The sequence below is a fragment of the Xiphias gladius genome, chromosome 10 (assembly GCF_016859285.1).
Source record: "Xiphias gladius isolate SHS-SW01 ecotype Sanya breed wild chromosome 10, ASM1685928v1, whole genome shotgun sequence".
Lineage (NCBI taxonomy): Eukaryota > Metazoa > Chordata > Actinopteri > Istiophoriformes > Xiphiidae > Xiphias > Xiphias gladius.
In genome coordinates, this window is record NC_053409.1 from 20073681 (window position 1) to 20098687 (window position 25007).

At 42.2% G+C, this 25007-nt stretch overlaps 1 protein-coding gene across 1 annotated transcript in view; it reads left to right on the top strand.

Annotated features, from left to right (window-relative positions):
* Positions 1-1311: 1311 nt before the first annotated feature.
* Positions 1312-25007, top strand: part of plekhh1 (pleckstrin homology domain containing, family H (with MyTH4 domain) member 1) — a 34519-nt gene continuing 10823 nt past the window's right edge. Inside the window, exons 1-15 of the mRNA XM_040138028.1 lie at positions 1312-1513; positions 6187-6369; positions 15432-15494; positions 16597-16746; positions 16844-16927; positions 17181-17262; positions 17612-17794; positions 18671-19434; positions 19775-19853; positions 20992-21083; positions 21224-21371; positions 22175-22311; positions 22505-22615; positions 22864-22950; positions 23402-23560. Of these exons, the coding sequence (XP_039993962.1) occupies positions 6226-6369; positions 15432-15494; positions 16597-16746; positions 16844-16927; positions 17181-17262; positions 17612-17794; positions 18671-19434; positions 19775-19853; positions 20992-21083; positions 21224-21371; positions 22175-22311; positions 22505-22615; positions 22864-22950; positions 23402-23560 (2283 nt within the window). The 5' untranslated portion in view covers positions 1312-1513; positions 6187-6225. The remainder of the gene's footprint in view (positions 1514-6186; positions 6370-15431; positions 15495-16596; positions 16747-16843; positions 16928-17180; positions 17263-17611; positions 17795-18670; positions 19435-19774; positions 19854-20991; positions 21084-21223; positions 21372-22174; positions 22312-22504; positions 22616-22863; positions 22951-23401; positions 23561-25007) is intronic.

The window sequence follows — 25007 nt, forward strand, 5'->3', positions numbered from 1 at the left end:
TACTTCTGACATTTGAGGGAATCCTTGTGCGGGTTCAGGGAATGAAGACCAGAGCTCCGAAGGGGGATCTGAGACCTGAGCGCACTTGTATGTTGTTGATCTGGATAGCTGCATGGACTGCACTTATATAGCGCTTTTCTAGTGTTATCGAACCCCAAAAGCGCTTCACACTACATGTGTGAAGCGGTAAGTGGTCTCAAACCTTCGCAAATTATCCCCTCACAATTCTTTTACTACCCAGATAATGATTCATTACAGTTGCAAAGCTCCACATGGTGGTTTAACAACTTTTGATTCCAGTAAAGCCCAGCCTGCAATCCCTGCCAACAAACAAAAATTCTGTAATTTGGCTACTTAAAACCTAAAGTTGGACTTACCAGTGCTCACTCGTGGTGGTCTTTAAATTCATGATTTTTAATCAAAGGTAATAGCAATTTCAGAAGGCTTCAAAATTACTGAAACACGCAGCAACCCACAAGCTTGGATGGTGTTTCCCCACTGTGCGGAATGTGTCAAATGTACGGAGTTTGATACCAGAAGACTGGTTCTGACATTGATCTGCCGAAGAGGGAGAGTTTCTCTGTGTTCACCTTAAATCTGAGTTTACCACGTACACGTACCAGATGATTTTTGTGACAACCCAAAGGCCGGATCGCCATTCAATCAAAGGTGGCAACAGCCCCAAGGCCCCAGACACTTAAGAGTGCACGTTAGTTGGTTTTAGCAAGTTTTTATTTAACTGCAAAGCTGTGAGGGTGCAGTATTTGCTTCACTAAAGTACACTTGCAACTTGGCATTATTAGTATTATTTGCGATAATATTGTGGTCGTCCCTTGTAGAGTCAAATGGTGCATAATCCCACATAAAGTTATGTGTAAATGAAATCACAAACAAACAATCAACAGTATCATCCATAATAGGAAAAGAGGTTGCAATGGACTTACCAATTTATCCAAATGATATTAGTATAGTTAATGAACATTTGCTAATGACATTCGCGTCAGCCTCAGCTGTACAGTATTTTGTGTTTAATCTCTCCAATGTGTCAACCTATAAAATAATTCTGCTTCTGTATAAAAACCATAGGAGCAGCAAACATTTACCTTTTAGCCACCTTCGCCAGTGTGTGTTTACATCCTTAAGGGGAAACCTCAGGCCAGCCCCGATGCAATATCGAGAGCCCGCTCCTGCACATAAGGGGGCCTGACTCCTGGAGAAATTTGATCCCGCATTGGGCCCTTTAAAGGAATATGGGATGAGTCTGTTGAATGGAGCTGTGAGTGAGTCCCACTCAAGTCTGCGCTCCAAAGAAAGCGGAGGACAGCAGCGGGGACGGAGCCGACGCAAGACGTGAAAACGCCGAGAGGAAAATGAATGAGCAACGGGAGTGAGGAGAAAACTCGGCGGAGCGAGGAAGAAGTTATGAGCCGAACTGCGACGAATTACCGGGGAAGGTGTCCGTGAGCGGAGAAAGCCGACTGGGGGCCGGGGGGGGGGACACCAAAGTCACAAGGTAAGGTAGCTGTGAGGGGCTCCGCTACAGGAGCAGCGATTTATCTCTTTGCTTCTGCACTTTGACGCACTGATTTTTATTCACATTTCAAAGGATAAATTTAACCAAGACGCAGGAAGCTGCTTGGGTCAAAACCACCGCAGCTGTAGGTATGTATTTTGAGAGATGTCTGATTGCTGGTTGAACTACATTTTTTTGCTGACCTACGCTTCTACGTTTACTACTACTCTACTAAGCAGTGCGCGTCTGGCACACCTGTTCCTTCTGGCCTTTTTTGGACAAAATCTTGGCCACTGCTTGCCCTCGGAGTAGCTCTAACAACATTTATTAAAGCACTCATTAGTCTATAGTCCGAATCCAACAAAAATCTGCACGTTTAGGTGTAACACACCTGCACAATTTCCTTATCCTTTGTGCATCTGGAGGCATCAAAATGGCCCATACTGTTCCATACATCAATCTGACTCCTTAAGCAGCAGCCATGGCTGTTTTACAACACCTTCCCAAGCTAAACATGAACAGAAGGTGTATACTCTGTCTCAGAGCGTATGGTTAGGGGTGTCTCTCCATGTAACTCGTGCCATTTTCTCCCACAATGTATCCATTCTCCGTGCCCTGCAGTGTTGCAAGAGAGTCAAGACTCAAAAGTGTATGTGTACAGGACAGGAGAGCTGCAGAGGTAGATGTTTACACCTCAGTACAGAGGAATGTCAGGGCCTGTATTTAAGGCTGAGACTGATAATGAATGTGGTCAGTTTGCCGAGGCCTGTCATTAACCTGCGCTGGGAGAGAGCTGCAGTTTTGCTTGCTGGCAAAGGTAGGATGAGGAGAGGACGTAGAGGAAAGAAGGAGGGAAGGAAGGGAAGAGGGAGGAAGGGAGGAAGGGAGGAGGAGGAGGAGGGTGGGAAAGGTGCTGCAGGAGGAGAGGGAGGATGGAAAGTGAGAGGTGTTAGAGGAGGAGAGGTGAGGCAGAGAGAAAGAGAAGGGGGAGTAAGACAAGATAGATAAGAAGATAAATGGGGGAGGTTTAAGATGAGATAGTCATGTTTTAAAATGTAGACTGAAGACTTGCATTGGCCTCTAAAGTGTTCCAAATGTCTGATATGAGTAATTGCTCAGTTGAAATTGCCCTTTGAGTCTGAATTGTTGCGAGATACCAATAAAAACTAGGGCAAATGCTGTTATTTATAAAGTTTTAAAAAATTCTCCGTTTGCTCCCAGTGAGATAAACCCAATGACATAAACATCTGACCCTATTCTTAGAAAACCTCTGTTTTCTAAGAATAGGGTCAAAGGCTAAGAAATGTGAGGCTGCATTGGAGCCTTCCATCCCTTATTTATAGGAATATGTCCCAGCTGTAGATGTAGAATGGTACCAAAATAGTGAGGTACCAATTTAAACAAAAGTGTGAGGCCTACTTGACCGGATGGGAGTCGACAGAGGTCCCCCTTTGTTAAACATATGGGGCTGCTGAGGAGTAGATAGAGCAATATTTAACACACCCATACTTGACTCCTCGTGCTCTCAGATAATTTGTCTTTGTCTCCTTTCGTACACACAGAGATCTGCCACGCTGACACGAATCTGCAGCGACTGACCCAGATTTACTCGCATGCTCCCGTGCTCTCTGATGGGAGTCTTTTTTATTTGAAGGGGGGGGGGTGCCAAAACGCGGGGAAGCCAAGTTGGACCTCGGCAGAGACAACAACAGCGGGGATTTGAAATGTCTGGTGGGGATGATATCACTGAACCACCTAATCACTTACATCACCACAGCTGCATGCTCAGCAGTGTGTCAGTATGTGTGTGTGTGTGTGTGTGTGTGTGTGTGTGTGTGTGTGTGTGTGTGTGTGTGTGTGTGTGTGTGTGTGTGTGTGTGTGTGTGTGTGTGTGTGTGCGCGCACATGTGTGTCTGTTTCCAATCTATTTCTGTGTGTATCTCCATCTGTGTCTGTCCGTGCTCTGGTAAGCAAGCACTGAAGAGTTATGGCTGGCCAGGGAGTGTGTGTTTGAATATGTGGTGATTAAGGACGCTCTAGTCTAGTCAATGGAAGGGCTGACTGGAGAGTTGTACATGTGCTCCCTGCATCCTCTAAAGAGACACCCTTGATCCTTTTACTGAGCGAGAAATGGCAAAGGTGCAGCTAGAAAAAAAAACATCACACACTGTACCGTCCAAACAATTTTATAACGATCTGTGATATCTTCCACATTTTTGAAAAAAAAAAACAAAAAAACAGCTCTCCTTGCTGGATATCAAATCTCGCTCAGAGTGAGGAATAATGCAGTATAACTGTCAGTGCAGTCAATAGAAAGCAGTTGTCGGCGACGGGAGCCATAGAAACTATCCTGCTGGGATCTTTTGCGGCAGTGTTTCCATTCAGTCGTCTTCCCCAGTGTTTGCTCTGGCCACGGCTGCGTGCAAGCTCTTGCAGCTAGATGGAAGTAGAGAAGCTCCCAGGGCCGTTGTGTCTGTCTGCAGCCAGGAGAGGACTCACCATTATGGGCTTCGGCTCTCCCATGCACCTCCCTGACGGGGCCGCGTTGGGTGGCCTGAGTGTTACCAAACATGGATCTGACATGCTCCGCAGACACTTGAAAGCCTATTTTTGTTGTCTTAACCCTCCTATCTTCATGTTTTCAACATTGGCATATGCCACACAGACAAGATACTGCAGGAGAGGATAGCATTTATCAGATCTTATATAGCAGTAGGCCCAGTGGAAAATGGTCCTCTGCGTTTCTATAAACCATCCCACAATGGAGGGTTATGCTCATGCAAAAGGAGAAAATTACTCCAGTTTAAATTTTAACTATAACAAAAGCTAAGCATAGGCCTACATTACTCCCACACACGCAGTGCAAATGACCTCATTCTTGACAGGATGGTGTTGATTTTATCCTTATGCACACTGATGCAGTGAGCTGAGAGGAGATTTGGCCTTCTGTAACCTCTGATTGCCTTCCCTCCTCGTCCTGCTCAGTAGAAAGTTTAACATTACACTCGTTGATTATTCAGTTGGGTTCCTGGCACCGGTCGGCATGAGCTGTAACAACGCTCCGTGTCCAACAAGCAAGGAGTGCTAAAGGAATTGTTCCGAGGAGAATTAGCATGGCAGTGCTGAGAGCGTTTTACCAGCAAATGGCTTGTTTACACCCAGCTGTTTTGGCTCCTGGAGGAGGGCCTTGCTTTCTCTGTCCTGGCTTGCCCCAGTGTAGCCCGGCAGGGCCTATTCAAACTGACCGACCCCCCCTCTTCCCCCCCGCCAGCATCCAGCTTCACTTGACCTTCATATGCCCCAGAGAGAGAGGCAGACGTCGGTAGCTGGACCTCGTCTCCCCAGCCTGGGTACAGCGGTCGGCTGGCAAAACCTCCACATGCATGACTTCTGTAATTTGTTTGCTAGGCCTGTATTTATGAGCATGCTAATTGTAGGGAGCGCCATGGTGCAGTTATAGTTGCTGGACTTTGAACGTCTGCTGTTCTGCTGACGGTGTCTGGCTGCACTTTGAGTCTGTCTCTCTTTCTGTTTGAACACTAACCCTTTCTAACTTCCTTGAACTTCATGCAGTTTCATTTTCACTAAATGATATGCAACGTTTCACTCAAACTCTCACACATCTCAACATCGTCACCAAGATCTTGTGAGTTACAACCCCTGAAAGCTAATTATAATGGCTACTTTTTTCTCAAGATAAACAGGTTTTTATCAAGTTCACACAGTAGGGCCTTAACCTTTTATGAATGAGTATCCTGCCAGAGAAAAATACCTACTAGTCAATCCTCCTCAGGTAAAAATAACTTCAGCGCCCCATTTTCCCACATTCAGCCCTCGGCCCATTCATTCTCACACATTCTTTACCCCTTTCTTTGCCGAGGCAAGCTGACGGCCCCCTTCTCTAGCTGTGATGGGACTGTCATGCAGAAAGACACTATTGTGCCGTGCAGGATCCCGTTTCACTCCTGCCTTGTAATTAAGAAGGGATTGCATGGCTAGGGAGTTGTGGGTGGGGAGGTGGGAGAGAGCAGGGGATTGGGTTAGTAGGTAATTTGGCTAAAAAGCAGAGCACTGACCTGCTTTGTAGCTGGCAGGCCTGGGAGCCGGCACGCATGAACTCAACTCCCCCACTGACACAGAGCCTCCCTGCTGAGGTTTTATTCAGTGCGTGTGGGCATGCGGAGAGCCCGGGAACTAAAGGAAAGAAAGTTTCAGGCTGTGGTGATCTCTCTAAGCTGTGTGTTTGTGTATAATACATGTATATGTATGATCAGTCAGTGTTTGCAGAGCATGTTTTTCTGTAGTTATGTGTCACAGAGCAATACAGAAAGTAAGAGGAAGCTTTCATTAAACTCACGTCATTGTGGACTCATTAGTATTTGGTAAACTCACATTTCCTCAGTGAATCATGGGAAGTGTGGTCAGCGAGAAGCGTCTTTGAGGTTAAATCACTTGTTTCTTCTCTTGTGCTGTAAATGACAGAACCTGGACCGCTTGAGGAAACACCCTCACAGGATTATTTGTGCATCAAGTTAGGGTTGATATAATGTAATTTGTAATTTGCTGCCCTATTATTGAGATTTACATTGAAGTTAATACATTACATTCTTAACAGCAAACTCAAACCATACAGGCATAAAGTTCTAAGTCAAATTGTTTTTTCTATCCCTCAGTCCTGTCTGAGTCCAGAGGCAGAGCTCTGAATCCTTGCCATGGCCGACGTGCTGGAGAGCGGCGGGTCAGGAGCTGTTGGAGCAGCCAGCGTGGATTGGCAGAAGCGCTGCGTCGCTCTGGAGATGCAGCTGCTGAGGTTCCGGCTCCAGGCGGGGAAAATCCGAGAGCTGCTGGCAGAGAAGGTAAGAGAGAAAAGCATTCTGGGTAGTATAGCGATCAGAGAATGCACACAGAAGCTACGACCGAAATCGCTCCCTTGTTCACTCATTCACTAAACCCTATATAACAGACAGTAGTTTACTCAATAATGTGCAGCATTTGCGTTTTCAGTGGTTATAAATCATTGGCATTTTGCATCTCGAATTTTCATATCTATAAAAGGTGACACATTGAATTGTGAGATTGCCATGGATGCTACTTTTTCCGTTCCATTGTGTGAATTTTTGAGGGCACTAGGAGGGACGTAACTTTTTGTTATATACTAAATATACTATATTGTGATATACTAAATATGGAGTGATTTTGTACATAGCCAGAGATTTTATGATGCAGTCCTCTTGAGCCGATTGCTCCAGCCCTTCGTTGGTTCAAACTTAGCCTAGTTTTAAGTGTATACAAAGTGGAGATTTACAAATCAAGTTAATAATAAATTCTTAAAACCAGTAACTGCTAGGTGAAACTGTTTGATAGCTAACTGAACTAGCTAGCTTAACTGACAACTAAAATACAATTAGCAAGCACCCAACACCCATTTCGGATGAAGAGTAACCTATAAGAGGTAATATGGAGAATGGAAGACATATCTGACCTGACACTTGATCAAAATGCTGTTTAATAATGATGTAAACTTGTCACAAAAATAAGTGACTGTAGCTCAAATTACAAAATGTTACGCCAACAACGACTAAACCACATGCCGTCGGTGATGTTAGCATTATCGGATATTTCCCAATGAATCTAAACTTCCCACTACCAACTCTGAAAAACACATGGTTCTCCGTGTATGCACATAAATAAAACAGTCATAGCAACACTCACAAATGATTGGCAGGTTAGTATAGTGTATGTATTTATGTTTGGCATCTATGTTACAATTTGTGATGCTACAGTGACTGCCTGTTGATTGTTTTTAATTGGTCAGGGCTACCGATTTTACTAGAAACTGATTTGCACTTTATCAAAGTCTCTTCTAGCTAAGACATTGCTAATGTTTTAGCAGTGCAACATGTTTTAGTAACTCACTAGCTTGAAACTAGATAGTAGTTACTAAGATATTAGGAGGGGATTTTAAACACAAACATAGAAATGGATTTTGGAAGAGCTGACGCAAACCAATGCTGAAGAGGGTGGCTAGTGTATAACATACCTGAAGAAGTTTAAGTGGAAGCAGAGCAGCCAAGAATACATTTTCACCATAAACGTCCTTCAACAACCCCTGGGGGATTCCATAACATTCCCAAGCTAGATGGGAAATGCAGTGTCTGGATGTACTGAGTCCAGTTTGCTGAGCTCCTTCAGCCAACCACTACGCAGAAAAAACTGAATTTTATTTGCACTCTTCTCCTTTACCTAACTACCAAGAGTTTGTGACTGTAGCTGAGGATCAGAACAAAGACTGACAAGTAAATTCAGAGCTCTCTGCTCCTTACCACAGCCTAACAACAGCCGTTACTCCTTAAATGCCAACAGGCAACTTGTGAAAGAGAAACTGGCAGGTTTGTCCTAAAACTAACAAGGTTAAGATCCATTTTTGAAAGTACAGAAAAAAACTGAGGCACAACAAAACTTAGGTACAAGAACTATAAGATAGTATAAAAAATGAGTCATGTTTTGCCTGATGATATGATCTGATGATGCTTTGGCATGGATAGTTTAAAATGAACTCATTGTGTGGCCATTTGAACCACAGTACTACTGTGGACATTACATTTAAACTTTTCACACCACTTTCATCATGACTAACATCATGTAGATCTAACTGCCCCATCATCATTATCTTCTTCTTTTTCTGGTAGTGTCCTTAAGCGTTTTATGCATGTGTACTCAATCAGAGCATGGAAATTGGTTAGAAATACAGGTGTGAATGACTCTTATGTTTTTGTGTGTGCTAAAAGACAGATGAGATTAATCAGCTTATTTGGTAAACATTTGGTCCACTCATTCTGTGTCATCAGCGGTTGGCTATAGTTTCAGCCAAAATGAATATTTAAGGTTAAACTCATCACTTCTAGTGCTTCCCCTCAAGTTGGGGAAATAACCGCAAGCAGACAGCCAAAATCTTGTAAAGTTGTGGCTGTTGTAAAGCCTGACTACCAGAAACTTTGGAAAGTAATCAACTGTCATCAGGAAATTCAGTCCAGTTCAGAAGATTTGTTGGTAAAAGAGTGGAAATGTTTGGATTTTAGAACGGAGGAATGAGTTCGGTAGCAGAAAAACTGTTCTCCTGTTCTCCTGTTTCCAGTTGGTTTCTTGTAGCTTTACAAGTGGCCATGCCTTACAGACTCAAATAGCATGGAGCTGCTTTTGTTTGGAGTGTTCGCTCTCTGTATCGTCTGTAATTCTGGAGCAGTTGAGTGGTTCATTCAGTCAGTCAGCAGGATGTTTACAGTCCAAACATAACCCGATGGCTGATAAGAGCTGGAGAACTCCCTGCTGTGTCCTCTGTCAGGTTCTGTCAGACCTCCAGCTCCTCTCTAGTACCCCATGCAGCACACTTACACTCACAAACACACACACTTACTAACATTTATAACTCTGATAAAGTTAGAGAAAGTCATTGATAAATGGTACCACTACAATAATCTTGGAGGAGGATCAACACCGGCCAAAGGGATTATTCATATATTGGCCTAGAAAGTACTTGTAGCTTATTACCGATAACTGATATTAAGGGATAAAGCTGGTCATATTCTACGTTTCTGTTGTCACCACAAAAAGACCAAAACTAACAACAAACATCGCCTGTGTAGCCAAAGCCTGTGGCAACGCCATTGCACAGAATGACATGTCCCTTTATTATAAAAATATCAGAACTCTTGATTTGTTCAGCTACTCAAATAGGTCCGGTGTTGCGCTCATTGACACATTGGTAACAAGCGACAAATCAGAACTTTGCAGGCAGGATTAAGAATGTGAATGTCATCTTCTCATATAGCGATCTAGCAATGTCGTTACATCCATGAAAAATGGTGACAGAAAAATGAGGTTGAGATTGTGGATGAGATTGAGGCAATTGCACAGGTTGCAAGTCAGTTAACTAAGTAGTGTAACTGAGCTGAATTACCAACTCTGACTGTGAAAGAACCAAACAAATCCTGCACATGTTCAATCAGAAATAACAACTCTGACATCAACGTATTTCTTTGATTATCATGACATTAGGTTAACTTCTCTTACAGTAACTTCTATAGGAACGTTGACTGAATATGGTTTACGTGGGATCAATAAATCACTCGCTATTGAGTGATTAGTTGTAAATTATTTAGATGACGTCAGACTGAGTGAATGAAGTGAAAAACAAAAATGGCAATTCAGTCTAATTATCAGGCTAATGAACATTGGGAATTTAGTTTGTTTTGGATCAGTCCTACATATGCCGTTCTGGTGATAAACGATGTTAGTGCATCGAATATGTATCAGTCCGCAGCAAAAATGAAAGTATGTATTTGTGAGCTGGTTTTTATAGGGTTTACATCTTCAGTAGAAAACAAATGGGCTTCCGGCTTAGTGCCACGTACACGGTATTGAAGTCAGCGTGTACTGAGAGGCGGATTGATTGTTAATGCATTGTTGGTTGCTGTCTTTTCGTGGAGTTTTTTGACAATAACAAAAATGTAGAATAACGCCAGCCTTTTCCCTTAAACGCTAATAAAGTCACCAGATGCAGCATGGCATGCCTTATTAGAAAGTGGTACCCACATTCACGTGCAGTAGCAGAGTGACTGCCATTCTGTCACGTTATTGCTGTTTGGAAAGAGTGCTTCACGCTCTTCATCTCCTTTCTTGCCAAGTTAGGAGTGTTTTACACATTGACCCACTTTGGTATGGAAAAACATGAAAAAAAAAAAAAAAGCTGACGTGGTTGCCTGTGACATGGCATTTATCTCCGGGCTGACTGCGAGTGAGTGAGGAGAGAGAGAGAGAAGGAGATGCCCCACTCGCCTTATGAGGAGTGTAACAGGACGATTGCTCCATTTAGGAATTAGTTTGTGAGTTTTTACCGTGGGCCGGGAAAGTGTAATTGACAGCTGTCAGCTGTTAGCCTATAAAAACTGAAACTTCCCCATACAGAAAAAAGAAAGAGATTGGAAAAGTGACTGTCAAGAAGATTTTGTTTACTTTTGGCACATAAATGACACAAGTTTACAATGGAAACAAACTAATTTTGGAATAAAAGTCAAACAAACAAGCTAAATCCGTCCACTTCTTGTTTGAAAGGCGGAGGGTTTTATCATCTGTTGACCTCACAAATTTAAGTTTTAGTTTTCTGGTTTCTGTGTTTAATTTGGAAGTGGGAAAAACTCACACTCATCACTCAAACTTTACGGCTCTATTCTCTAATTTTGAACTGTTTTTTGGACTGATACCATCAAGGTTTCAAACCTACTGGTTCTTCATCTGGCAAATTGCTAACATGACATTTGGTCATAAACCAAAGCACTGGACAAAGTTTGACCTGCCGGTGGCACTAGAAATAAAGTCTGGTTATCACTAAATTTAGCAGAATTCATCCTCTGGGGACCATGAATGTTTGTACAAAATTTCGTGGTATTCCATCCAATAGTTGTTGAGATATTTCAGTCAGGACCAAAGAGGTGGACTAAAAAGCCCAACACTGCCAAGCTGCTAGCATGGCTAAAAATGATACATAGAAAATATTTGAGGATATTTGAAAAGCTTAAAGAAGGGTACAATACGACAACACTGCACACGATTCATAAACCACACTTATGAAAAAAAGTCTTGCAGTAGTGCCTGACAGTTACAGTTACAACTGACTAACCTCTTTATAATTCTTTCAACAGATCAGAACATCCAGAATCCAGTAAATAACAAATCAAGAACCAAGAGAGGGGTTTTCAAGAAATTAGGTTACAAGAATGATTTAATATCAGAATCCTCAATGAGACTGTTTGGAATCAGAGCTTTGTAGAATTAAATTCAGAAACGTAGGTTTAGAGTTTCATTTGCTGTGCCAGAATACAGAAATACCTTATTCAGAGGAATTTTTAAATTGGGTGGTATTCCCACTTCAAGGTTTCCTGTCATTACTTGGCTAATCCAATACTGGACAAATTAGATTAATCTCTTCCATAAGCCTCACATGGCTCGATGAGCAAGACACTGTTATTTGACCCAGGCCACTGGTATCAGTCAGAGAGGGAGGCTGCAGAGAGAGCACTAGGTTCACATTTTGTGTATAAATATTTATTTTCATGAAAGAATTTGTTTGGATCAGCTCCTTTAAATAGTTAAACTGCCCGAATCTGTGCTTCATGTTAAGACCTTTTAGCTTTTACTTGGTGATAGGAAACAGCCAGCTTTTTTGTGAGGTGTACATCTGCTTGTCCTCTGATGTAAATCACATTTCTTCATATCCATGTCTATTTAATGATTAAAATGGATTTAAGAGATAATCACTGTGGCATAGTGATTACGGCTTTATAGGTTACTTGGAGTAGTATTTCAAGTCAAGTGCTAATGTTCTTCTTTGAGTGTGTGTGTGTGTGTGTGTGTGTGTGTGTGTGTGTGTGTGTGTGTGTGTGTGTGTGTGTGTGTGTGTGTGTGTGTGTGTGTGTGTGTGTGTGTGTCTGTATACGTACATGCCTTAATTTAACTCCTTTTGGTAATTTTCCTTCGTTCATCTGTTCTTCTTTTGACCAGGGGTTTTAACATTTAATGATTGAACTGGAGTCCTTACAAAGCATCAGATATAATAGTTAATGATTAGTCAAGATGCAGGTGGACCACTCAGTAAACAGATATTTCACAGTGAAACCAATTTTGGATGAGTCCTCTTCTACTTTCTTCACCATTTAAAGTAGTGCCCTTTGTGACCAGTGCCGCCAATCTGTACAAATAGTAGTAGACAATGATTAATTTTACCTTGAGATTTTTCAGATCCTGTTCACATGAATGATGTAAAAAAAACTGAAAGAAAAAGTGAAAAAAAACTACTGACAGTTTTAAATAATCAAGCCACCAGGAAAATTTGGTCTATAGGATAGGATCTCAGTCGGCCTCTTTCTGGAAATAAAAGACAAGCAGATATTTAGCTGTGGCAGATCAGTTAACCTGTCTGGGAAGCAGATGATCTGCTGTATATCGCCTGCTCTCATCTTATCTCTACCTCCCTGGATACTACCAGTCCCTCTGAATGCCTCACTAAAGCAGAGAGGGACAGCACCCTGCTCCCTTACAAGGTTAGCGAAACAAGAAAAACAAATTCACACAAATTAAGATTTTCAGTTGTATTTTCAGCTAACGGGAACAAAGTAAAAGGATAAGGCGGATGATATTCTTCATTTTTATTAATGTCAAAAAATCCCATGAAAAGACCAAAGATATAAATAGTTAAAAAAAAACAGGACACAAATTATTATTTTTTAAAAGGCTAAATCAGTTTTTTAAACAGCTGAGCCCTTTAGCTTTCTGCAAACATTAGTGTGACAGGAGAAAATAATGCATTTGTTGGGGACTATTTTCAGCTGCGGATTTGTTAGTATTTACTGTAGCAGGAAGTGTATGTGGGATTGACTCCAAATACACCACAATGCCCGTGTTCATTGCATGAAGGAACATGTGACCCAGTGCAACGGCATCGTTCACTTGTGTGGTTTTTTTTTTAATCTTTTTTTTTTTTTTTTGACAAAAGTGGGATAGTAATGTCAGGCTTTAGATACAAAGACAATACTTGTTAGTCAGACCAGTTCATTGTTAGTTTCATGAGACTGGTACAAAAAAGAGAAAAATATGGTATATAGGCATTTTTTTATCCTTTAATAAAACAACTCAAACTGCTTATATGCAGATCTACGAAACATGACCCCCATCTCATCCATTTTCAGCCTCCTCGGCAGCAGAAGTTAGCGTGTTGAACTGTGCCCTGACAGATGCTGGATAGCAGACATAGTTGTCTCACACCTGCTCAGCAACTCAAGAGTTCGACTCTACAGTAACCAAACAGACAGAGACAGACTGATACCGCCGTCTCACACAGTCTGTATCCATATCTAAGAGCCTGAAGTTCACAGAAGCCGGTTTGTTGACACTGGGTCACCCATTTGATTGCTCAGACTTTGAAAGAACTCAAGGCAGAGATGATATACAGGGATTCCCAACCGGGTGTACGTCTGAAGCTATCATAGGGGTATGTGGAAAATATTTTGAAGTGGCTTAACTTATTAGAAAACACAAACAGACATGCGTGAAAACATAACCCCCTGGGCGGCGGTAATAACAAACATTTTCTATCCCAGCTAGAGCTGTTCTGTTTTTTGGAGCAAAGTTACAAGAGTTCTGATCTGACAGCGGTCTCTCTTTTGAACTGAGGGGCTTCAAACACCCGTGCTGTTTCTTTAACGTAGTACTCTTACTATTATTAAGTTATTTATGACTGTAGGCCCAGCTCCTTGTATAAACATCCTCTCTATTCAGACTTCTATTGCCGCTTCACACTCACAGTGTCGGCTGGCTCACACTTTAATCCCATGCCTCAAGGTCCAGCCACCTCCAACTCCTGACCTCTAACCTTGTCCTCCAAATGGGATGTGGCAGCTTTTAAGGCCGTTTGATGGCTCCTTCTGATGACCACTTCTCACATCTGTCCAACACCGTGACCTCTGAGGCACCTTGTATTCACCTAAAGTGCTTGCTTGCCTGTCCTATTTTTTGTTTCTAGAATGGAGAGCGAATGCTGTTTGCTCCTCTCCGGCTCAAGCTCAGTAAAACCTTTGACTCACGACAGAAGCTTTTGACCTTGAGGTGAGGAGTCATCCAACCACTAACCATCAGCCTCTGCCCACACCTCCCTTTCCAGATGCGCTCTGGCTTTAGTGTGTGTTAATCTGTCTGCAGGGCAGCATTCAAATATTGTGAGTGGTGGATTCTGGGAATAAGGGGGCCTTTATGGAGGTAACGAGAAGGCAGAAAGAAAGACAAAGGAAGGGGAGCAAAGATGACGTGAGGAATTCGAATGCATTTCTCAAACAGAGTGAATCCATTAGTATGTTTGCTCTCCTTTCAACTGGGTAACTGAACTCAGAAGAAAGGGCGTCCTGTGTTGAACTGGTATGTGTAAAAGCATTTAGGGGTATTTTGTGCATGTACTAGTGTGTTTGTGTGTGTGCGTGCGCGTGTGTGAGTGTGTGTGTCTTTGCGTGTGTGTGGCTTGCTGAGAGATAGGGTACTTGCAGATGTGTGCGTACTTGCCGAATGGGCAGTGTTTGCCTTTGTAAGTATGAGTATGCGTGCTGGCACAAAAGGTTACGCAAGTTTGTGCACACACATACGAGCATTCTTCTATTACGCTGTTGTTAGACCGGCAATACTAGTGTGAAAGATGTCCGGCCTCCTCTGAGGGCCTCTCTGCTGCTTCTACAGTATCTCTGTTCCCTTCTGCTTTAAGTGCCACTCCTTTTTAAAAAGTTAATTGTTTGATTTTACACAAGATTAACCTTCCTGTACTGCATCTTTCTGTTTCTCTGATTTGACTGATGTTTGACCCATTCCTCCTTGCTGAATTCATATTGCCCTTCATTTTTCTTCCTCAACCACTTTTATTGATGCATTCCAGATTTAGCAACATTTTCTTGATTGGAAATGCTTTCCTAATACGGCTAGTCTGTTCAAACTTCCCAGTACATTAATCTTTTAAATGTCTTCCCTATGGCAATAGTGATTATGATGAATTAAGTGTGTGTGTGTGTGTGTGTGTGTGTGTGTGTGTGTGTGTGTGTGTGTGTGTGTGTGTGTGTGTGTGTGTGTGTGTGTGTGTGTAGTTACGTATGCAGACCTCTGGCTAATAGGGCCTTTTGTAGCAGGTTACAGGACGTGTCTTGCCAGAACCTGTAGTTCTAAGGTGTTTTAAATGTAACTAGTGTGGAGCAGAGGGAGTCCAGCACTACTTTTGGGAGTTACTGAGAGCTCAGGATTTTCCCATGACCACCCCTAACCCCAGCATCCCTTACAGAGATTGAGTGAACTGTGTATAAAACCATGGTAACCTCTTTTGTCTCTGTCACAGATGCAGGAACTGGAGCAGAGGGTGACGGAGGCCGACCAGCGGGCTGAGAGTGCTGAGAAACAGGTAGAGGGGCAGTTCTCATCCTTCTGAACACAGCTTGTAAAATATTACTTTTACTTCTATTGTAATGGTACTTTTATTGTATCATTGCTTCTAAATTGTTTGTGTTTTATGCTGTTTTCTATGTACTGTATTTCAATGCATTGCAAATGATCTTAGGCTATAAGTGCTGTGGTATGTGGCACTGGTTCATGCTATATACTTGTCCCTATACAAATAAACATTAAATAAATATATTAAGTAATTAAAGGATAGTAAGACTTTGTTAATAACAAACCTATCTAAAAAGTAGAGAACAAACTTAAAAATTAAATCAAATGAATAATGAAACAATCAAATTTTTGTCAGTTTTAATTATTTGTAAAATCCTTTAAGGCCATGATTATCTTTTACCTCAGGAATTGAAAGGATATTTAAAATTAATTGCATTTTTTTTCCAGTACATTGAGCGATTTGACAAAAATACTTTAATACGGGGTCCACTTGCTAGTTTTTTCCAGAGTTTTCAACTACATCTCACAGTCTCATTCAGCGATTGGAGTTTGCTCATTTTGTGTTGAAAAGCCAGGATTTGTTGTGGGAAGCTCTAGAAAAAGCTAGTAAGTTGATCTTGAATTAAGTTCAGGAATGAACTGAAGAACTGAACTTGGAAACTGTGAAGTGCTCAACGGTGGCTGGTGTCATAATCCTAAATTTAGGATCCATAAAATCACAGATTTAGTTGGATTTTTGGGCTCCTAACCACCAATTAGTCAACCTTTGATGTGACTCAACAAAAGGAGAATGTGGTTTGAGGATAAGAAACCTCATACATGTCACACATACTCTGACTCTCTTGCTGGTGGGTTTAATCTCCGATTTGCTTTCATTACTGGCTGTACCAGGTGTCTACTGTAGGTGGTAATTTAATGGTGCCCTTTCTTTCAAAAAATGAAATACCTAAGGGCTTAGAAAGATTTTCTTTTCTCATCGGAGTTGGGGGAAAGCATCCTCCGTGTTTTCTTCTTGGCTTTGTCTGCTGCCCGTCAAAACTAAACGAACCATGCAAATTTGAGCTGTCTTTTGGCCGTGCTCGTGCATTCAGCCCTCTAATTATGCATTTCAGATCCATGTCATGGAAGAAAAGCTGAAGTCTGCAAACGTACAAACCAGCGAATCAGAGAGCTCATTGTACAGAAAGTATCAAGACCTGACCAATCAGGTTCAAGAAAAAGATGCTGTGATAAAGAGATTAGAGATGCAGCTGGAAAAACAGGTATGGATGGAGCAATCAGATAAAGAACAGAAATGTCCATTTATGTTCATAAACTGTAGGTTAAAATGTCCACAAACCCTGTTTTCTATGACCACAGATCTTAGTCAGAGCCCAGGAGGCAAAAATTATTGAGGAAAAGGCTGCAAAGATTAAAGACTGGGTCACCTTTAAGCTTAAAGAGGTAAGTTCAGACATGTATAGATACACTGATCAGCCACAACATTAAAAAGAGTTACCAGTTTTAATGTTGTGGCTAAATGGTCTATATATACAGGATATATATACATGGAGAGAGTGAGAAAGATATATATATATATATATATATATATATATATATACACGCACGCACACACACACACACACACACACACACACAAACATACATAGACACACATTACTCTGGCATGTGTTTTATTATATGCACCTTGTTGCAGATGGAGCAAGAGAACCAGCAGCTGAAAATGGCTAACTTGAAGCAGACAGAACAGATAATGTTGCTGCAGGACAAACTACAATGTGAGTGAATTGATTTTAACCGACATAAACTGATCTTCATATCTGACTCTCAGCAAGAAAACGAAGCGTATTTCCCAAAACGTTGAACTGTTACTTAAATACTTTGAATTAAAGGATGGACTCAAGCATTGTGTATGAGAACATTGCATGCCTTAATATGTTTTGCTTGTAATAAAGGAAGTACTGGCATTTAAATATGTCTTATTGCACCCACTGAATACGAGCATTTTGTTACCAGTACAGCAAAAGGTCATGTAGACAAGTACAGATTTAATCTTTCTGATCGAGTATATTCCCAGTGCTCCAGTTCAAAAGAGACTGTGTTACTGGTCTTGTCTCTCTCTTCCAGCACTCTTAGAGAAACCTGCATCATCCGGATCCCCCGCCAACTCCCCTGTAATGGACACCCACCTGGTGCCTAACAGCCCGCTGTTTCCTCCCAGCTGCCCTGGCACACCACCTGCCCAAGATGACAGCTGGAGACAGACAGGTCCTCGTGGGGCTGCCTCTAATATCAAGATCTCGCCAACAGGTGTGCCACCCTCAGTTTAATTTTATATTGGGATGGGTGTCAGGAAGCTTTGAGGCAATGTTTTTTCATTCAAGCCGGGCTGATCACATGATGGGAACGGAACCAGTAACAATGGGGTTTACTCGAGTCTGATTGCGAGGCTCACCAAATTCTAACCAATTTTGGGCAAAATTTTGCCAGTAATTAAAATGTACTGCTCAGTATTCATGTACCTGGTTGGATTTTTTCAAAATAGAGAAATAGTATAGCATTAGTAGCATAGTATTCAACAGCACATACTTGGTATCACAAACCGTTGCCCCGTAGCATATTTTTGTAGTAGTTTATGCTAAATTCTATCTGGTTCCTTGTCTGGTATTTACTTTTTAAAATAACATTTGTAGACACTGATCGCAATTAACCAATAATCTACCTTTTTGGGTAGCAGATGCTAACCTCCGGTAGGCTTGAAAGGTGGTTTCATCAAAGTTTTAGTTTAGTTTTTAGCTTTGCTCCTTCATGGAGGACAACAGCTTGGATTCACAGTGCAATAGATTCTAATGGCAACCCAGAGTCACACCGAAAAAGTATTTCAAACCATGTCCAAACCTCCACAGAAACTTTTTAAAAACTACTCCTACAGCATAAACCACTTTCCCACCACTGATTGATATGTTCAGTGTTTTCCAAACCCTCATATTTTCTCCACAGCGCTTCTCGGTGACCCTATCATACCCTCCAGACCTCTGCCAGTAGTAGCATATTTGGTGTCCGGAACATACTCAGCTTATGGATCAGTGATATTTTGGTTGAATATTTATGAATGTTATTTAACATCATTTCCTGTGTTGTATGTAGGCTGATTTAAATCTAATTCACCAAAAACTGTCTTCTCAGATGTGAAAAGGCCTCCTGAACAGGTCAGCATAGGGATTTGCCTCGGAGACCTTGCAGCCCATGATGCTCTCTCACAGTGTCGGAGCAGGGAGGGTCCCAGTAGCCCTGTTTCCATCAGTAGACCAGAGTTCCCAGAGGGTCAGGCGGGATGCTCGGACAGAGACAACTCCTCTGATGAGCTCAACAGCAAGTTCCGCTCTCAGTGCCTTCACTCGTCCTCGTCCTCTTCATCTTCATCCTCCGCTTATGAGATGGCGCAGGGACCAAGCTCCCCGGAGTCGTCCATCAGAATAACACCCAAAAGCCCACTTCTGTCGCGCTCCCCCTCTACCAACAACCCCTTTCCCAATCCTCCACAGCCTCTAGTTCACCAGTCAGGCACCAGCATGACGTTGCCCAAAGTACGGACTCCGCTCACCCCCAGAGACAGCATCCAGCTGGTCAAGAAGCACTACAGCCAGCCGCAGCCCAGCCTGGACAGACTTCACCACCTCAACGTTGACATAGACATCATGACCCCATCCTCCACCTCCTCCACTCTTAAGAGCACAGGCACTACCACCTCGCCCTTCTCTCAGGTTGTGGAAGAAACAGACATTGATGATGGGCTTCCCGACAGCATGGACGGGGTGGTGGAGGAGTCAGAATCAGAGGAGTCATCCCGGGATGGAGTCTCCTTTGTGGGTCTTGCAGAAGAGCTGGAGCGGTTGGATCCGGAAATTCTCAAGCCGCCAACGCCTCCCTTACACCGCTTCCCTTCATGGGTATGAGAGAGTATTATCTGCATGTTTCCTGTGTTAATTTATGCTGTTAAAATCTTATCTGCAAGCACGAGAAATTGAATTGGATCTACAATCTTTTTTGTTTAAGTCACCGCCCAAAGCTCAGGTCTTAAAAACCGCTAGAGATTAAATTAATAGTTGAGAATTACTAATGAGAATTACTTGTATTTGCTTTCTTTCTGAGAGTTAGATGAGATCGATACTGATCTCGTGTCTATATAGTAAATATGACAATATCACCAGCAGCCGCTTAGCTTAGCACAAAGACTGATTTTTTAAGTGAAGTGAGGAGCAAAATTTCTGACTGTTTTGCCCTCTGCAGGAGAGTCGTATCTATGCTGTGGCAAAGTCAGGAATGAGAGTATCAGAGGCTAGTCCTGGAGCCAGGGGCCCCGGACGAGGTGAGTCTCAAGTACACTAATTTCCACATTTCTGCTGTTATAGTAAAGCATTCGAAATCCAATTATATACACTATGGTGAAGTGAGGAAGACAGTAAAGCTGTGTCTGACGCTGCTTGTCCGTCTGTGTGTGTCATGAGCCTGGTTGGTGTTCCTTGTGGCGCGGGAGATGAGTCAGTGCTGTGAAGTGACATGTCATTCAGCTGCTGCTTAAGCTGCTGCGGTGGGCGAGTGTGGTCGGTTCAGATCTGTCATTGCTGACTTTGATGTCACTTCCTCCGGCCCCGAGGCTCCACACACCTGTGCAGATGTGGGCTTTTAAAGAGCTGAGGAAGAATATGGGAGGAGGGAGGTTTAGACGAGCAGAGGGAGAGGCTGCTTTTTAATCAGCTGCAATGAAAGGACGGGGCCTTGGCATAATTACTGCAATGCTGTCTTTCCCAGCATCAACCATTTTGTCAGGTTACAGGCAGTGAGGTTTGACAGCTCTCTGACTATTGAATTTCCTGACTGAGGGGTAAATCTAGCTGCCTGCCAAATGGTTGTTGTGGATTAAATCAGCTTGCTCAGCTTATCCAGCTTCCTCTCATGTTTGTGATTTAAGTTGCATCTGTTGTTGGAGGATTTTGATCTCTGGCAAAATAAATGCCATGGACAAGTTGTGCTTTGTTTTTTGTTTTGTTTTTTTTCACCCGCGGTTACTTTAAAAGCTATAGTGCTGTTTCAAATGCGTGAGAAGTCAAAGTGGATTCCTTTTACAAATGAAAACCTAACTTCACAATCAATAAAATGCACAATTGCTTAGTTCAGCACATTGCTGCAGCCTTACTTACTTACTTTCTGGTATGACTATTACCTTATGTACAAAACTTTAGATAAAGGACATTACGGACTCAGTTTACTGACTGTATGACTCATGGATACCTGTATTACTGCTGCTCTACATTTTAGCATTTAACATTTTTCTGTAATTACCACCTGTGGCCACAGTGGCTGCTGTTTGGCAAAAGTTACATAGTCATGCTTTAAGATATAAATGCTGTGCTATGTGGCGTTGAGTCGTGCAGTGCTATTGTCTCTAAGAAATAAACATTCAATAAAAGTGATGTTGAATAACTGTTTTCGTGTTTATGTTGCAGGATCCAACCTACCCCAGTATCCAGCGTCAGGTCCGTTCACCCAGTTGATCTATAAGAATATTAATGTACCAGTCTATACCACACTGAAAGGGGTGAGTGAAATATTCATTATTATTGAGGGTAGGCAGTGCGCCTACATCTGTGCCGTAAACATCGGACCGCTTTTCATCTGTACTGAAAGTACATTAGGTGGTGTTTTACCTCACCGTACTCTTTCAATCTCTTGTTTTAGAAAGCCACTCAGATCAGCAGTGTACCTCTACCCGATGATGACTCTGGGTCAGAGGATGACAGCAGCTCGCTGGCCAGCTTACGGACCTCCGTCCTGAGCCCGGACAGGAAGGGCAGCGTCCCCGGGAGCCCACGTGCCGTCAAAAGAGGTGAGGACTGTAGATTATGGTGTAGGTAATGCAGTCAGAGATGAATGATGAAAGCTTCATACCTCTAAAATGTCAATCTTTCACTAACTAGGAAAAATAGCTTTGTCGGTGCCTGAGAAAATGGAATTTTTAGATCCAGGAATTTCTGAAAGTGCTTTTATCAGAGGTGGGACTCCTCTTCGGCTCTTTCTCAACTCATTAAGAAGCATGTAATTCTGCCACTGCATCCAAAATATATAACATCTAAAATATAAGCAAACTAATAGATGCATTGATATCAGTGAGCAGCAACAACTTTTTTCCTGTCGGTTAAAATGCTCTTAAAAGAACACACAACAAAACTATACGGCAATAACAGTGTATTGTGACAGCAAAACATTATTACATAATTGTTAGGAAGAACACCATTCTGCCCCAACATTTATTATTCTTACACAGAGAAATCCAGCATAAAAGAGGTAGCAATATGATTTTTTTTTCCACTCAACATGGAAAATACCAAGATACACTGGAAAACATTAACTGAAGAAAAAGTAATGATTCAGCAAAAAGGGAAAGCAACGTAGCGCACTGGGTGACTACAGCTCTTCAACACTGAAACTCACGTCAAATATTTGCTGGACTAGATTGAACATCACATACTGATGTGTAAGAGCCAGGATTTTTCATTTAAGAGCCGTCTGTCTTCCCCCACCTGTTGCCTGCTGGCTCTCAATCAAGACATGTATAATTTATTTCCTGTACCACTTCCAGTATGTCTTTCTTACTGTACCTTTTTTATGTGCCATCTTCTATTTGCCTAGGTGTGTCCATGTCCTCCATTAGCTCTGAAAGTGACTATGCCATTCCTCCTGATGCCTACTCCCTGGACAGTGATTACTCAGAACCAGAACATAAAGTCCAGCGCACCTCCTCCTACTCCTGTGAAAGCACTGGGCCTGTGAGTAAAGTCCTCTTTGGGCTGTGTATCTCTACAATAAAACTGACCAATGGAAGTTTAAATCCACACATTTTGGCTGACAAAATGCAAAATGTAAATGATAAAGAAATGTTGGAGGTTTTTTTTATAAAATGCCTTGAAGTAACCATGCATAAATGAAAAATTTGCTTTTCTGTAATGTTTGTGCCTGTAGGAGATGCTGGAGAAGTCTGGGTACCTGCTGAAGATGGGCAGTCAGGTGAAAGCCTGGAAACGTCGCTGGTTCATCCTGAGGAATGGAGAGATCCTCTACTACAAATCTCCTGTGAGTGTGTCTCGCTGTGATCCTACCTGCCTGCTTCCTTCTAAGGTTTTTCTGCCTGCACAGAAATATTTCTAGATTGTATGTGTGTTTACGTGCGGGTTAGTTGAAGTAAAGGTACAAGTACAGCTTGTCACTAAAGATGTACATTAATGCATCTCTGATCACTGCAGTTGCATTTTGTGATGGGGTTTTGGTGCAATTTTGGATGGAAACTAAGACTTTTTTTGTGTGTAAATGTGTGTTTTCAGAGTGACGTGATCAGGAAACCTCAGGGTCAGATTGAGCTTAACTCTTCCTGCCATATAATACGTGGAGAAGGTGCACAGACATTTCAAGTAAGTAGAAAAAGGGTGAAAAGGATACCAATAGCACTTAACTTTGTGTAAGAATACTCCAAGAAAGGCAACATATGATTTACGCTGCACATTGTGACTACTTTCTTCTACAGGCCGTGCAAAGAGTTGAAATGGTAGTTCAGTTTTTTTATAGATCTATAGAGAGAATGTGGTAGAAAAGAAAAGAAAGAGAGAGAGAAAGAAAGAGGCAGCCGTGAGAGTGCACATGCAACTTCACACGCACCAACACTCTCAATATAGCACTGCGTCACAGCAGAGCTTTACTGCTGCATACCAGAGAAGCAGCTTAAGGTGACATCAGGTATAGCATTGGACTGGAATGTTTTCCTGGCTCTTCGGAAGCTGATTCTGATCTCCTCTGACATGATGATGCTATCTCTGTCAGCTTGGCTTAGCATTTTTCCCATATTTCTGCCTTTTGTCTAATCAGTTGATTACAGAGAAGAAGACCTTCTATCTGACCGCGGATTCACCCAACATCCTGGAGGAGTGGATCAGGGTGCTGCAGAACATACTCAAAGTCCAGGCCAGCAGCCCAGTTACCGTGGAGACCACTGCCAAGCCCACCGTGAGAGGTTGGCTCACAAAGGTTAGGAGCCAGGAGTCATGAGTTGTCATTTAAACTTATCTTCAGATCTTAAAGGAATAGTTAGCCAGTTTGTGAAATTCGCTATTTGCTTCCTTGCTGAGCGTTGAATGAGAGGATAGATACCACTTTCATGTCTATACACTAAATGTGAAGCTGGAGCCAGAAGCAGTTTTACACTTTGTTTTCGTGCAGACATAACGTGGTAATTAGTGAACCTTGGAGGTATATTTTGTTACTTTTGGACAGAACCAGGCTAGTCGCTTCCATCTGTTTCCAGTCTTTATTCGAAAATAAGCTCATCTAAGCTGCTGGCTGTAACTTCATATTTAACATACATACAACATAAAGACGGGTAGCAATCTTCTCATCTAACTTCTGGCAAAACAACTGCATATTTGCCAAAAATGCTGAACTAGTCTTGGAAGTATTTCTGTATAATATTAAACTTTAATGATTAAAGAGGTACTGCACACTTAAACATGTTTTCTTAGCTATAAGCTAAATTATATGACTGTACTTTAATGAATCACATCAGAGCTGGTGCTGATATTTACCTTTCTTTCCAAATTTATAAAAAACTGCATTTCATGGGCAGAAAATGGCTCAACAACCCATCTACAGTGTTAATCATCCTGAGCCTCACAGGGCCAATGCTGACATAGAGTCAACCGTTAGGGACTTATTTACATCATGAAATTTGTATAAAGAAAAAGAAAGTTAACGCCCTCCAATCAGAGGTGGGCGGCCCACCTCTCCCAGCACCCATCCTTCAGTGGGAGGCTGGGAAACCATACTCATTTTCAAATATATACTGATCGAGAATCATCATTCAAACGAGTTTACGCTATTTTTCGCTTACCTTCTACTTAGTATTTTTCAGTTTTTGCGCCCTTGCATTCTTTCCCTCCAGACCCTCATATGGCTCGGCAGTGGTTGCAGATGGCAGCAGTTCCCCCGATAGCAACACACTGCTATGTACGTTTGCAATCGACATTTTTCACGCTATTCTATTTACATGCTCGACTCCGAGAGCTCCGGCTTCGGGCACTGCCGGGGCTGGTGCCAATGGCTCGAATTGATACGGCTCGGGACCACCACGGTCCTCCACCACACCCTAATGTCCGCTTCAGGGAATTCTGGAAGGGAAAAGGCCTCCACCTCAAAAGAGCCCTTGGGCAGAGGTGCCTTGTGATTCTGTGTCGCACTCCATTTTTCTCTGGCCGATGGACGTCAAAATTATGGTTTGGGTGGAGCTACGCTCAGAGCTGGGGGTAAATGTACACTTAAAATAAACACCAAAGTTAATTTTAGACAAAAAAATCTTTCGTTAATATTTGAATAAAGTATATACCTCAAAAACTAAAATAAAATCGATTTTCGGGCATTTTATTATCTATGAAAAAAAATGAAAATGATGAAAAGTGACTACAAAGAATGCAATCTGACA